This window comes from Pseudophryne corroboree, chromosome 2 (assembly GCF_028390025.1).
Source record: "Pseudophryne corroboree isolate aPseCor3 chromosome 2, aPseCor3.hap2, whole genome shotgun sequence".
Lineage (NCBI taxonomy): Eukaryota > Metazoa > Chordata > Amphibia > Anura > Myobatrachidae > Pseudophryne > Pseudophryne corroboree.
In genome coordinates, this window is record NC_086445.1 from 419,068,900 (window position 1) to 419,084,700 (window position 15,801).

At 40.4% G+C, this 15,801-nt stretch overlaps 1 protein-coding gene across 3 annotated transcripts in view; it reads right to left on the reverse strand.

Moving 5' to 3' along the window:
- Positions 1-15,801, reverse strand: part of ARHGAP6 (Rho GTPase activating protein 6) — a 401,534-nt gene that overhangs the window by 41,276 nt on the left and 344,457 nt on the right. For all 3 annotated transcript variants that reach the window (XM_063953494.1, XM_063953492.1, XM_063953493.1), the window contains 5 exons: positions 9,910-10,105; positions 8,963-9,018; positions 6,731-6,881; positions 3,905-4,053; positions 626-805 (listed from right to left, as the gene is read on the reverse strand). In XM_063953494.1, coding sequence (XP_063809564.1) covers positions 626-805; positions 3,905-4,053; positions 6,731-6,881; positions 8,963-9,018; positions 9,910-10,105 — 732 coding nt within the window. The remainder of the gene's footprint in view (positions 1-625; positions 806-3,904; positions 4,054-6,730; positions 6,882-8,962; positions 9,019-9,909; positions 10,106-15,801) is intronic.

Consider the following 15,801-nt stretch of genomic DNA (forward strand, 5'->3'; position numbering starts at 1 on the left):
GCGTGGAATATGTATATAAAATGTCACTGCGGACAGCTGGTGACCTAAATGTAGCAATATCACATAGTACAGATAAAGCAGAAACAGATACTTGTGTCACCCCATGAAAATTATACATTGTTGTCTAAGTACCTTCCATAATGAAAAAAAAAAACATATTATTGTACCAGTCACTTGAAACCAGCTGAAGAAAACCGGTGCAGTTTTCAAAGACCAACATTTTTTTTTTTTTGCTCCCATCAATATACTTTCTAAATGATGTAAGTTTTTACATGATAATTTTCAGATCTTTGGTTGTAGTTAACATCAGCATTGAAGTAATACAGGTTGAGTATCCCTTATCCAAAATTAAAAATCCCACATTTTTGGTTCCCCTACTGAGATAATGACACATATACATATCAATTATATTATATATCCATATAATATATCTATATATATATACATAATATATAATATATATGTCATTATCTCAGTAGGGGACCCAAAAATGTGGGATTTTGAATTTTGGATAAGGGATACTCAACCTGTATTAATACATGGAAATACATATATACAAAGAGTATAAACACCCCAACTGTCATGTTTCAACTTCATTATTGGGTTAGCTACATTTTTTTCTTACCATAAAGAGGTTTTCATAATTTTCGATCATTTTCTGCACCACAGAGATAATGGTGGTACTTTCCTCAGCTCTAGCAGTACTTTGAACTGTAAACTCTTTGTCAGATGACTTCTGCTTGTGCAATAAATTAGGCCCAAATATTGTTGCCAGGTTTAATGAAGTCATTTTGTTCCCAGTTATCTAATAAAAATCACATTAGACAGTACAAGAAATGAAAAGAATGCACATAATAGCATTTTTATTAGCAAAGACGACTACTATGTCCAGAGTAGCACTGTTTATTGCTTAGACAAGTTAATAATACTAAACAGATAATCATAAACCTTGAAATACTCACTATCAGAATCTAGAATCCAGAGTGACCAGTAAAGTTACCATGGAAATCATGACTTTGCATATCGCCAAGTTTTCTGTCACTAATTTATTCAACAGTGTTATGAGAAAAAAAAATGTTTTATATATATATATATATATATATATATATACACACACAGTATATATATATATATATATATATATATATTTATATTTATATTTATTTATTTATACATGTATACATACTACTCCTTGTACGGCCTTGCTTCCGAACTGGTGTCCAGTCACAGGTTAGTAACTACTGCCCAAATCCTCAAGATATGCAAGAGATGGCACTCTGGGTGTTTTACACAAAATGCAATACTGCGTTCCATTAGTCAAATGTACAGGCAGACAACAGACAATGTTACATAGTTCAGCATGATATAGCATTGTCTGTTGGTACTGTCTGATGATGGTACGTGTTGGCACCAAACGTCGACTGCATATACATTTGACTATTGGAATACAGTACAATACAATACATTTTGTTTAAAAGACCCTGAGTGCTGTCTCTTGCATACACAAAATGAAAACAAATAAACATGAATGAATACTCTAGTTTATTTTCCAGCAGTGGATCTGAAGTCCACTATCAGTGCAGTAATGATGGTACAGTATGACTCCCAAAGTACCACCTCTCTTCAGCTCTTTCTATCCATCAGTACTACCACAATTGCATCAGTCTTTCAAGCTTGATGCATTGGTTTCACACCTGACTCTGCCATCTGTTTTATTCCTCACATGCAGTCTCTATTCCAGTCCTGTCACCTCCATCTAAGAACAGAATACTCCATTTTCTTACCCAAATTACAAAAATAATGATAGAATTTTAAGCATCCTCTCATTATCTCCTGCCTTCGCTACTGCTCCTAGCTGACTTTCCTTTCACCTAATTAGCCTACACTTCAAACAACTTCTTTTTTTTTTTTTTTAAACAATTTATTAAATTTCACAATTCCAACTGAACAGACATTTGAAACAGTAACTATGTATACACAATCATATACATACATAAAATGAGTCACTTCAACCCCTTCTTAAATCCCACAGCAAGATTCATCTGCTCTGTGGCCCCTCCACTTTGTTAATCACTGCACTGGCTCTCTATGGCCTACAAAATCAAAACCACTATAACTCCGCTCTTAATCTACATAGCGATACTGAAAATGATGGCTCCTCATCTCTACATGAAACTCTGTGTGCAAGAAACCGCATTGGTGCCCTCCACCCCCCATATTTAAAATAGGGCCAGCGTCATATGTCAAAAATATAAGGCATGGCTTCATGGTGAAGGGGCGTGGTCACAAAATAATACCAATTCATATTACGCTACACAGTAGTCTCCATTATTCAAATGACGCTGCACAGAAGCGCCACTTACACACTATATGCCAGGTAGAGACCCTGTCAAACATTATGGCAGGTAGAGTCCCTATTACACATTACAGCAGGTAGAGTCCCTATTACACATTACGGCAGGTAGAGTCCCGATTACACATTACTGCGGGAGGCGGTGAGTGAGTGGCCAGCTGTGTGGGTGGTGCTGCCAGATGGTGTATGCACATATGCAATGTGGGCAAGGCACCGCTGGCACACCCCTAGTTACATCTCTGTCTACCTGTACCCCTACCAACGTAACATTTTTTTTAGAGAATCTCCCACGGGCCTCAAATCTTTAAACTCTGCAAAGCCCATCACACCTTCTAAAGAGTGGATAAGTGAACAAGTGGAGACATCTAGATCTCTGCACATATTACATCTCTCCTACCTGCAGTATAACATGGTTTTGCCCATTAGTGTGCTTTTTTGGTTTGCTAACAAACCTGAATAAATCCCTGAGCCACACTTGCACAAAGCTGTGCCCTCTTCCAATTAGAATGGAAGCTCTGATGAGAAGGGCCCTCCCTACCCTTTTTTTCATGTCTGCATGTATTTTGTTGAACTTGTAAATGACTGTTTTATGTATGTCCTGTTTTCCTCACTCTTCGATGCTGCAGATCATTGTGGTGCTTCAAAACTGAAGGATAATAATAATAATAATAATGATGATGATAATAGTGGAACCCAAAAGCATATAGTTTGCGCAAGGTAAAATAAGACACTAAAGCATGATCAACTATCACATTTGGTCCCATAAACCTAATTTTTTTGTTCTACAAATATACTGCTCCTTTTACCATTAATATTGTTTAATGCAACCCCTGAAAGTAATGTGATATATTGGGGGAGATGTATCATTAGCTGTTATAGGGTATAGTGTTATCAGCGCACATTATGTGCGCTGATACCCCTTCTCCCCCATGTATTACTGTACCAGTGTGTGACAAATGTTGGGGGCACTATGTGCCCCGGCATTATAGGTACTGCTATCTACAAGATGGTATGCCGATGAGCCAGCCCATGTATGAATGTCACCTGCAGCTGTACCATGCCCCATTCACAGCACTGTCAAGGCTGCCGGGCCCCAGGCTGCACTAGAGATCTCACAAAGCTTTTATGATTTTGTGCATGCCCAGTGAAGCCGGCTGGGCTGTCACCACTAGGCTGATGCGATATGGGCTCAGACAGGCATCACCAAAGGCAACCGAGATGTTAATACAGCTTGTCACTACTGCTTCCTGCTCCGTCTCTAGAATTAAGGCGAAGTAGGAAGAGCTATACCAGCACGATCCGTGCCACTATAGTGCATCTAGCCCACTGTACAGTGTAGTGAGCCACCTTTATTTGAAGTGATAAATAATTAAACTTACTTTAAATACATATATTTATGTACATGTCATGCATTTTCTACATTAAAAACTAGCATTGATGAAACGGTTTCAGGTACACTGAAATAAATTTTATATTAGTACATTATTTGAACATTGTGTCTAGTAAGAGAGTTATAATGTAATGTGCACAATATAAACACTGTTCTCTCACCTCTTGACCATCTTTATCAACTGTGTCATCTGCATGGCTAGCCACGGTAGACAGGAACTGCAACAGTCTATGCAGAGTATCACAGTTGCAAGGAGGTAGCAGGTATATTAGAAGCTGCAGTGCAGCAAGCTGATCTTCTGGCTCCAACACTGGAAATATAGATAGATGAAGCAATCATTATGAGAGAGTGCACTCTACATTCTCTTTACTGCAATACATTGTGTTTAGGATTATAATGTAAATAATCATGTATTTATTTCTCCTGCATCTATGTACAGATGTATCCATTCTTATCTTTGCTGCGATGCGGCATGATGCAATACCGCTTGCTTAATGCAAATATTCACAGCCGGCAATCGCTGCATTAGTTCATAATGGAATTAGAAGCTAATGGCACGATCGTCAACTGCGAATAGTCACAGCCCGGCATGCCATGAATAAAGCAGTGTTGCATCATGCCGCATCGCAGCAAAGATGAGCATGGGTACATCTGTATTATCTTTTATATAATCAGCTTGCATTCTGTCTAGCAGTTGCGCACTAGAGATGAGGAGGAGAGGCCCTGCCCCCACTCAGAACTCTCAGTGCTGCTGCAGACATAGAGCCTGCCCAAAAGCCACAAATGGCTGCAATATATACAACTACCCCAATTCTTCTGATATCCACTAGATTTGTCTGGACCACTCCGGTGACAGCTACACATGACGGGTGGCTACAGGACAGGAGGGTGGCATTTCGGCTGCTAACACTATCAATTCTTAAGAGGCGTGTGTTGGTGAGTGTGCGACTTGAGCCCTATCAAGAAAAAGGAGACGAGGGGGGGGGGGGGGGGCATACAAGATGGAGGTAGAGAGGATAAGGAAACCATGAATAAGTTAAGAAACAGCAGTAACAAGGGTAGAGGGGAAAAATAGGGGGAAGACAGGAGAAATGGGGGAAGAATAGGGAGGAGATAGGAGGAATAGGAGAGAGAGATGGAAAAGTTGGAGATGAGAGATTAGAAAGAAACCTGCACAATAGTTAGCGATATGGAAAATTATGGGTCCAAAGTACAAGTATACAAATGCACATTACACCAGCGGTGGCCAACCCGCGGCTCTCGAGCTGCATGCGACTCTTTCTTCCTGCGCATGCAGCTCGGTCGGCTCCCGCGGCCCGCCTCCAGCTTCCGGACTTCTCCGTTTCTAATGGCGCCGTCCCGTGAGCCAATCAGAGCTCGCGGAACGGCAGCTAAGGCTCCTGATTGGCTGCCAGACCGCAAGCTTTGATTGGCTCACGGACCGGCGCCTAATTGGAGATCAAAACCGCCACCGCAGACTGAGGGTCAGGAGAGGCGCACACTGCGCTTCCCTCCCCTCACAAACAGCAGCAGCCAGGGCAGCGCGGTGAGCAGCACTTGGGGGGGGGGGGGCACTGTGAGGACATGTGTATCTGGCACTGGGGGGGACATGTGTATCTGGCACTGGGGGCATATCTGGCACTGTGGGGACATGTGTATCTGGCACTGGGGGCATATCTGGCACTGTAAGGACATGTGTATCTGGCACTAGGGGAATATCTGGCAGCATATCTGGCACTGTGGGGACATGTGTATCTGGCACTATGGGCATATATGTATCTGGCACTGTGAGGACATGTGTATCTGGCACTGGGGGCATATCTGGCACTTTGGGGACATGTGTATCTGGCACTGGGGGCATATATGTATCTGGCACTGTGGGGACATGTGTATCTGCCACTGTGGGGACATGTGTATCTGGCACTGTGGGGACATGTGTATCTGGCACTGTGGAGGCATGTATATCTGGCACTGTGGGTGCATGTGTATCTGGCACTGGGGGCATATATGTATCTAGCACTGGGGGCATATATGTATCTGGCACTGTGGGGACATATGTGTATCTGGCACTGTGGAGATATATGTGTATCTGGCACAGTGGCGGCATATACTGTATGTATCTGGCACTGTGGACGCACCCATTTTTGGGCATTTTTATATGTATGTGGCAATGTGCTGGGGCATTATATGTATGTGGCACTGTACTACATGACTAAAAATGTAATTATGACACAAGGTCATACTCCTACAAACGTCATACCGAAAGGTGTGCGCACAAAAATGGGGTGTGGCTTTGTGACAACTAGGCCATGCCCCCATTTTTGCGCGTGCGCCTCTGGCGTGCGCATGATAGTGACTCTTACACTTCACTACAGATCTTTTCTGGCTCTTTGCATCTGACTGGCCACCCCTGCATTACACTAACAACATTGGGTAAACATGTTGTACAGTTTCAAACAGTAAAGCAACTTTCACTCTCTTTAACAGGCATGTGAGCTACTGCATATACATTGGTTACTCATTTTCTGTTCGTTATATTACTTATAGTCTCTATTTGTCTACTTCTAGTTGCAAAGTATATTTTGTTCAAAATAATATAAATTGTAACCAGAAAAAGAAAAATAACAACATATTCCATTTCAGAATCTTACGGGGATTACTCCTACATAGTAGAGAGAATAAACTAAATGCGCTGATGCTCACTGCCTCAAACACCCCGCACTAGTAAATAGATGACTTAGCCTTCTGGACTATGCCATTTGTCATGTAATACTTTGCTTTGTGCGAATTCTGGGAAAGCATATTATAGCATAATTTAAAATGGAGAATGAATATAGTCTTTCCCGGACTTTTCCCCAATGTGCTAACAATTAAGAAAACAAATAAAATAAGGAATATATATATATATATATATATATATATTACAAACAGAAACTTATCATACCATACTTGTTACCCACACAAGTAGCAAACTGGTCATAACGTACTTATAGTGTGTATATAAGGTGTGTACAGTTCTCTGGTCAGTAGAGGATCAGGCATATCTCTGAGAAATTCTTTCAACAAGGCAGCAACATCATGGACACTGTGTTCTTCTTCCAAAACAACATCAACGCCACGGTCAAACTCTTCACGTAACTAGAAAACATCAGCAAAATCATGTTCACATAAGATATATTGTAAAAAGATTTCTAAGTGCAAGATACAAACAATCTACAGTACAGTAATCCTAACAGAACTATGCCACTTATTGGGCCCACACACCTAATGGACGATTCCCCATTCTGAAGCCGCTGATCGGCAGACATTAATGAACAACGATCTGTTGGGGATTCAGCACAAAAAAATCCCTCACTCACCGGTCCTGATCATATTTTGGTCAGAATCGGTGAATCGAGAATTTCCAAGATGTTTGATTTTCCCAATCCCCCGACCCAGGCATCAGTAGAACAGGGAATTGCCCTGACAGCTGCCCCATTACTCAGATGATTACACTAAGAACATAATATTACTAGTCTTACATATTGCCCCAATATGTAAGAATAGCTTAACACTCTTATAAATCTGTTCTGTCTGGATAGTCACTGGGACCATCCACGTGAAGGGGCTGTCTGTATCAACATATTCAGTATGTATTGTTTCTTATAAGGAACTTGGCTGCGTCATGAAGATGGTGCCGTGTCTGGTTGAGGTCTGATTAACATGGCAGAGTTTCTATAATCAGTTATGGACATGGTGGTTATTATAGCCAGTAAAAAGAGGCACAAGATACAGTATACTGGTGCCCTGGACAAGGTGTGACTTATGGGCTGAATTTTAGCAAGACAGATCTATTTGTACTGCCACAAATAGCAAGTTTAGCATACAGCACATGCACAGATTGGTATTTACGCCTTGTGTGTATCCCCTACTCTGAAGCTACTGTAGATGTGTCTTTCTGTGAAATGGGCTTTATCAGGTGAGATCTGGACAGCGACAATGCAACTTCACAGAGCTGTTCTATCTTGTGGAAGTGTTATGGGTATGTATGGCTTAAGTTCCATGCTACAGAAAAGAAAGGCCAGTTTCTGACGGATATCTTGCACTTAGCATGGCACAATCTACAGTCTACAGATCGGAGAATGACTATAGCTCATGAGGACAGATACTGTTTAGTCGCAGGAAAGCTGAAAGACAAGACTTATACTGTGATATGTAATAAGCAGTGAAAAGAGCAGAGAAGTGAGCCAGTGGAAACCAATCAGCACTGAAGTAACATTTAAAATTTGCATACTTTAAAATTATACAGAGCAGTTGATTGGTTGCCATGGGCAACTTCTCCACTGGCTCATTTTTCTGCAATTATCAATGCTTAGAAACATTTCCCCCTATAGCCTCCAAGCTCATGATTAAAGTAGTAATATGTAATATCATTTTCACTTATTTTTTTAGTGCTAATCGGGGAGGCTCCAGAAAACAGCATAATTAACTAAATTAAATGTTATCCCACGCATTTTATTATGGTCTCATGCCAAGGCCAGTCATTGCAGGGTTTCCTAAACTCAATCCTCAAGGCACCCTAACAGTGCAGATTTTAAGAATATCCATGCTTGTGAAATAATGATATAATCAAACTAAGGTACTACAGGTTGAGTATCCCATATCCAAATATTCCGAAATACGGAATATTCCAAAATACGGACTTTTTTGAGTGAGAGTGAGATAGTGAAACCTTTGTTTTTTGATGGATCAATGAATACAAACTTTGTTTAATACACAAAGTTATTAAAAATATTGTATTAAATGTACCTCAGGCTGTGTGTATAAGGTGTATATGAAACATAAATGAATTGTGTGAATGTACACACACTTTGTTTAATGCACAAAGTTATAAAAAATATTGGCTAAAATAACCTTCAGGCTGTGTGTATAATGTGTATATGTAACATAAATGCATTCTGTGCTTAGACTTAGGTCATATCGCCATGATATGTCATTATGGGATGCAATTATTCCAAAATACGGAAAAATCCCATATCCAAAATACCTCTGGTCCCAAGCATTTTGGATAAGGGATACTCAACCTGTAATTAAGTCACCTGTGCTTTATACAGATATCCTTAAAACCTGGTCTGTTAGGGTGCTTTGAGGACCACTATGTTAATGTCTTCACTGCAATATTGTATTTTTAATCAATCAAACTAAATCAAATGGAAAAGCCACTGTTTATGATACTTTACCTGTCGTACTCTCTTTTTGGAACTTCCCACTCTAAAAATCCCCACGGTTTGTAGACCTGAAATAGAACACACACTAAGTTAGCAGATATTTCCTATGGCCACATTATTACTTCTTCATCCTCAGTGGTTCAGTACACAGCGCTGAAAAGATGCATTGCAGATTCCACACAGATTTCTGCAGAAATCAAGTCAAGTCAAAAATCTATTTGTTTACTTTAAGGACAGAAGTAAAAGAACATGTACAGTATTATATAAGCTGAATAACTACAATGATGGAAGAAGATATCATTTAAGTCAGTGACAGACATCACAATACCTAACCTTATAAAGGGCTGCACATTACTTTATATTTATGTAATAAATTCAAGCAATACATTTAATCAGTGAGAGAGACACATATCTGTAATAACATATCAGCAGACATTTAAACAAGCATGAAAAGCTATAAAAACAAATGTGACAACAAAGCAAGATGGAGCTGGGGTTACAAATAAAGGCTGGGGGGCTGCCTATTGCCCATCATTGTTTTAATTCCAGACTTCTTTTTAATCACTCTGTATAAATTATCTCTGTCCACTTTCTTTCTCTCCAAGCTTTGATATATCTCCCACTAGATATCTTACTGCATATTTCTCCACAACAATTTTACAGTGTAGAGGTTCTCATTCTAAAAATCTACTGAAACCATTATTTCCCCACTTCCAAGAGCTGCTTAATCTAACCATACTCTCTTAGAAATTGTATTTGAAATTAAAATAAAAAGGACACACAGTCCTCTTGTAGACTGTGGACTATTACATTGCTGAAAGTTAGGTTTAAGTATTGTTAACAACTGAACAAAGTTATAGATACTGTATAAGTTTACAACTATTACTTTAGTTAGCTCAGTTCCCGTACTGCACTGTAAGCTTTTGCGTAACTTCTGGAAACATCAGCCTCACACTTACCATTCTTTTCTAAATGTAGACAGCAGCTGTCTACGAGCCTGGGAACTTGTCTGTAGATAGGGTTCAGGCTGAGCTTTTTATCCCTTTCCTTTTCTTTCTTACTTTGAGCCTCGGCTGGCAAAGACAGCTGTAGAGCCTCTAGGAGTCGAGACTGATTGTCATCAAGATCTGTAATGGAGTCCACAGACATTGCACCCTACAAACACAAAAATGCTTTTAGTTTATGAACACATGAATAAATAATTTAATTAACATTTTAAGAAAAGAAAAATAGTATACACTGCAGGTAAAACATTATCCTCCCCCCCATATTTGTTCTGTCTTTTATTTTAAGTTAAGATATTAAAGTCCAGTAATTAACTTGAAATGGTACAAACCACGCTTCCACACTTTTTGTGTCTCCTCTCTAGGAGAAACCCAGAGAGGAGCTGCTGCTGGCCACTTTGGGGGAAGAGGCTAGGCTCTCATGTCCATAGACCCCACCCCCCATCACAGCAAAATGCAGCAATTTGCAGGTCCACGGGGAGGGAGCAGACCTGAAATTAGACAATTTGCATAATTTAGCCCTGACCCCTCCATACAGTGATGTGATTCCCGTGATTATCTCGCCATTAGGAGATCCTGAAGCCTACTCTTCTAGTGGTTAAGGACTAGTACTAAGTAGATAAGCACGGTATAAAGGTAAGCTGTAACCTGCTACAGGTTAAAAAAAAAACAGTTTAGGCTAGCAGGAACTGAAAAATGTAAATTTCAGAGTTATATAAAAAAGCCTTTTTCAGGGAAAAGGTAATGTGTTAAGAAATTACAGCTGTTTTTGCACCAATGAAAAAGAGTCTTGTCTGGGCCAAAAAGCATCGTCAGTGGACTATTGAAGACTGGAAGAAGGTCTCATGGGTCTTATGCAGTGGCAGATTTTACCTATGGGCTGTAGGACTGCAGCACTTCTCCAGTAAAATGTGCCACTTCAGTGAGCTCAGATGAGCCAGTTGGCTTCACTGTGAATGGCAGTGACTTTCTGTTGGAAGTCCTACCTGCCAGTCACCCACAGGACAGGCAGTCCCATTGGAACAGGATGCGATTAGCAGAGCTGGCTTCCTGTAGGAAGCAACTTCCTGCCTGATCATCAGTCCAATCTGGCTTCTATGGGCTGCAGCTGATGTAGTTCATAGAAGCTGGAGGTTTGCGCATGTGCACACAAAGCAGCTGCATCTGCACATGCGCAGGTCCTGGAGCTTGCCAAATCCAATGCGCAGGCGCCGGGGGCTGGATCTCTCCTCTCCCACTCCGTCATGGGCAGTGGCAGTCCCCTTGGCCAAAAAAGGCAGGAGGCGCCGCTGGTCTTATGGACCAATTAATCAAAATTTAATTTCTTTGGTTCATCACACAGTCGAGTAGGCAAAACATTGTTTCCTCAGTGTATGGGGAATATTTACCCAGCATAAATTAAAAGCATTGTCCTTTTAAATTTAAAAGTAGGACTTAATCATGCCGAGTAAAAGGTTGGTAAGTTTATTAAATCATTCCCTGTGACATCAATAGTGAAACATGGAGGAGAAAGTATGATAATGATGGTCTGGGACTCATTTATAGAATCCTGAGTCAGAAACTTCCACAGCATAACTGGCACTCTGGACCCCGGCATTTGTAGCACCATACAGTACACTTTGGTCTACGCCAAGTTGGAAAGGGTTCATCTTACAGCTAGATAATGACCCAAAAACATACCTCCAGGCTATGTCAGAACTGAATTCGGGGAAAAAAACAAAATAGTAGGCTTCAACTCATAGAATGGCCAGCAGTCACCAGACTTAAACCCCACTGAGCTGGTTTGGGATGAACTGGACAGAAGTGTGAAAGAAAATGCAACTGCAAGTGCAACACATTTATAGTACATTCTGCAAACGAACTTCCCAAAAGATTTGATCTCCATTATGCATAGAAATAATTTTAATAAAATTATTCTATTACTCTTTTTTTTTTTTTACTCTCCAGTTGCTTATTTTTTTTGTACTTTAATTTCATTGAGTACATTGAGACATTAGTAAATTGGATGAATTTCAATTAAAACTGGAAAAATGCGGGTGTTCTAAAACTTTTGACCATTTCAGGACAAAAGCAGGCTACATTAGTATCCTATTACTTCATTAGAGCATCACCTATATTTGACTAGATTTTATACAGTACATGGATGTAACAAGATTTAGAAATGTTATTTCCGTTTGCAGCACAGTATGGACAAGTGACAAAACCTATAACTCTGAAATGTATTATAACTATCACTGTAAATTGGACAGTGAGCTAGGAATTGGCAAAGGCTAGTTTCCTTCCATAGAATTATAAAATGAAATATTCAGAAATCCAGAACGGGTGAATGTAGTCTAAGGTGTGGAAAGGGATGCAGTATTCATATTGCTATTTGTATAACGTATACAAATAAGCATCTCTTTCTTTCAATGTCAGAAAAGTGGCTATTTCGTTGATCAATGAAAACCATGTGATACTTATAGTAACATAGTTGCTGAGGTCAAAAAAAGACAATTTGTCCATCAAGTTCAACCTGTTAGTGATCTCCTACACTGTGATATTTTTTAGATTAATTTTAACTGTGGTGAATGCCGTTATGTCACTTCCTCCTGTTTTTTATTTTTTTATTATTATTATTATTATTATTACTATATTGCATAATTTACCCACCATAACCCTGTATATCCTTATCCATTAGGAATTTATTTAGCCAATTCTTAAAAGACAGAGCCCGCCATTACTATTCTCTCAGGCAGGGAATTCCAAATACGTATTGTCCTTACTGTGAAGAAACCTTTCCGTCTCAGTGTGCGAAATTTCATCTCCTGTAACCTAAGCGGGTGTCCACGTGTCCTTTGTGACGATCTTACCAAAAACAAATCCCCCGCTAGCTCTGTGTATTGACCCCTTATATATTTGTAAATGTTAATCATGTCCCCTCTTAATCTCCTCTTTTCCAATGTGAACATGCCTAGCCTTGCAAGTCTTTTCTGGTATTTTAGAGTCTCCATCCCCTTAATCAATTTGGTCGCCCCGTCTCTGAACCTTTTTTTAGTTCCAGGATATTTTTTTTGTAGTATGGTGCCCATAGTTGTGCACAGTATTCGAGATGTGGCCTCACAAGTGATTTATCTACATATGGGGTCTGATTCATGTTTGTATACAAAGAAAAAAAGCAAGCAACTGGGCAAAACCATGTTGCACTGCAGGTGGGGCAGATGCAACATGCAGAGAGAGTAAAGGGCCCCATACACTACAACGATATGTCCGAGGCTGAAGTCGGAGGCGATTTCCCTTGAACTCTCCCGGGATAGGTTCCATACGATTCGGTACATTTTGCATGCGATATATCGTATGCGATCCCAGCCATGCCTGCGGGAACCGACATATCACGAGTGCAGCACTAACGATCTAGGGGAGCCGATCCGACCCTCACGGGAAAGCGCATCGGATCGGAAACACCTCCAAAATTCCCGATTTCACCCGATATATCGGCCCGAAAATGGATGAAATCGGGCATTATCGTTCTAGTGTATGGGGCCCTTTAGATTTGGGTGGGGTGTGTTCAACTAAAATCTAAATTGCAGTGTAAAATAAAGCTGTCTAACATTTGTGGGCTACATGCAAAAGCAGCCAGTATTTACCCTGCAGAGAAATGTATTTAAATGTATTTGCTCCCCTTGCACAGTAACATACTTTGTTTCAGAAACAAAGTTACTTTCTTTTTTTCTTTCTTTACTTACAAACAAGAATCAGGCCCATATTCGGTAGGGGAAGCGTTAAAAGACTCCCTAACCTTTTTTTAGTTTTTCAATGAATACAGTCACAATAATGATACCTAATATACAAATTTACAACTAGATGAAGACAAGTGTTGATTTACAATAATTTAGTTATACTGCTGAGCAGCTGGCAAATATAACAAACACCAATGCTAGCACATTCTTTCTCCTCTTTGTATGTGAATACAGCACTGCCTGGATCTAGCCTGCCTACATGAGAATAGATAGAGAATATGATCAAATCTATTCAGCAGTAGAAAACAATTAATATTTTCCCTTAATTGAACTTTCTTTCATATGCAGGTACCATGGCTTTTACTGCATTTAAATTTTTATAGTTTGATAACTGAAGCACACTGAAATGAGAGGCCTTATGGGCCCTACACACTGGGCGATATTAGTAGAGATGAGCGGGTTCGGTTTCTCTGAAACCGAACCCGCACGAACTTCATGTTTTTTTTCACGGGTCCGAGCAGACTCGGATCCTCCCGCCTTGCTCGGTTAACCCGAGCGCGCCCGAACGTCATCATGACGCTGTCGGATTCTCGCGAGACTCGGATTCTATATAAGGAGCCGCGCGTCGCCGCCATTTTCACACGTGCATTGAGATTGATAGGGAGAGGACGTGGCTGGCGTCCTCTCCATTAGAAATTAGATTAGAAGAGAGAGAGAGATTGTGCAGAGTCAGACAGAGTTTACCACAGTGACCAGTGCAGTTGTTGTTAGTTAACTTTTATTTATTTTAATATAATATATCCGTTCTCTGCTATATCCGTTCTCTGCCTGAAAAAAAACGATACACAGCAGCAGCCAGTCACACAGTGTGACTCAGTCTGTGTGCACTCAGCTCAGCCCAGTGTGCTGCACATCAATGTATAAAAGGCAAAGCTTATAATAATTGTGGGGGAGACTGGGGAGCACTGCAGGTTGTTATAGCAGGAGCCCCCAGGAGTACATAATATTATATTAATTTAAAATTAAACAGTGCACACTTTTGCTGCAGGAGTGCCACTGCCAGTGTGACTAGTGGTGACCAGTGCCTGACCACCAGTATAGTAGTATATTGTTGTATGTATTGTATACTATCTCTTTATCAACCAGTCTATATTAGCAGCAGACACAGTACAGTGCGGTAGTTCACGGCTGTGGCTACCTCTGTGTCGGCAGTCGGAACTCGGCAGGCAGTCCGTCCATCCATAATTGTATTACAATATATACCACCTAACCGTGGTATTTTTTTTTCTTTCTTTATACCGTCGTCATAGTGTCATACTAGTTGTTACGAGTATACTACTATCTCTTTATCAACCAGTGTACAGTGCGGTAGTTCACGGCTGTGGCTACCTCTGTGTCGGCACTCGGCAGGCAGTCCGTCCATCCATAATTGTATTATTATTATAATATATACCACCTAACCGTGGTTTTTTTTTCATTCTTTATACCGTCGTCATAGTGTCATACTAGTTGTTACGAGTATACTACTATCTCTTTATCAACCAGTGTACAGTGCGGTAGTTCACGGCTGTGGCTACCTCTGTGTCGGCAGTCGGCAGGCAGTCCGTCCATCCATAATTGTATTATTATTATAATATATACCACCTAACCGTGGTTTTTTTTTCATTCTTTATACCGTCGTCATAGTGTCATACTAGTTGTTACGAGTATACTACTATCTCTTTATCAACCAGTGTACAGTGCGGTAGTTCACGGCTGTGGCTACCTCTGTGTCGGCAGTCGGCAGACAGTCCGTCCATCCATAATTGTATTATTATTATAATATATACCACCTAACCGTGGTTTTTTTTTCATTCTTTATACCGTCGTCATAGTGTCATACTAGTTGTTACGAGTATACTACTATCTCTTTATCAACCAGTGTACAGTGCGGTAGTTCACGGCTGTGGCTACCTCTGTGTCGGCAGTCGGCAGGCAGTCCGTCCATCCATAATTGTATTATTATTATAATATATACCACCTAACCGTGGTTTTTTTATACCACCTAACCGTGGCAGTCCGTCCATAATTGTATACTAGTATCCAATCCATCCATCTCCATTGTTTACCTGAGGTGCCTTTTAGTTCTGCC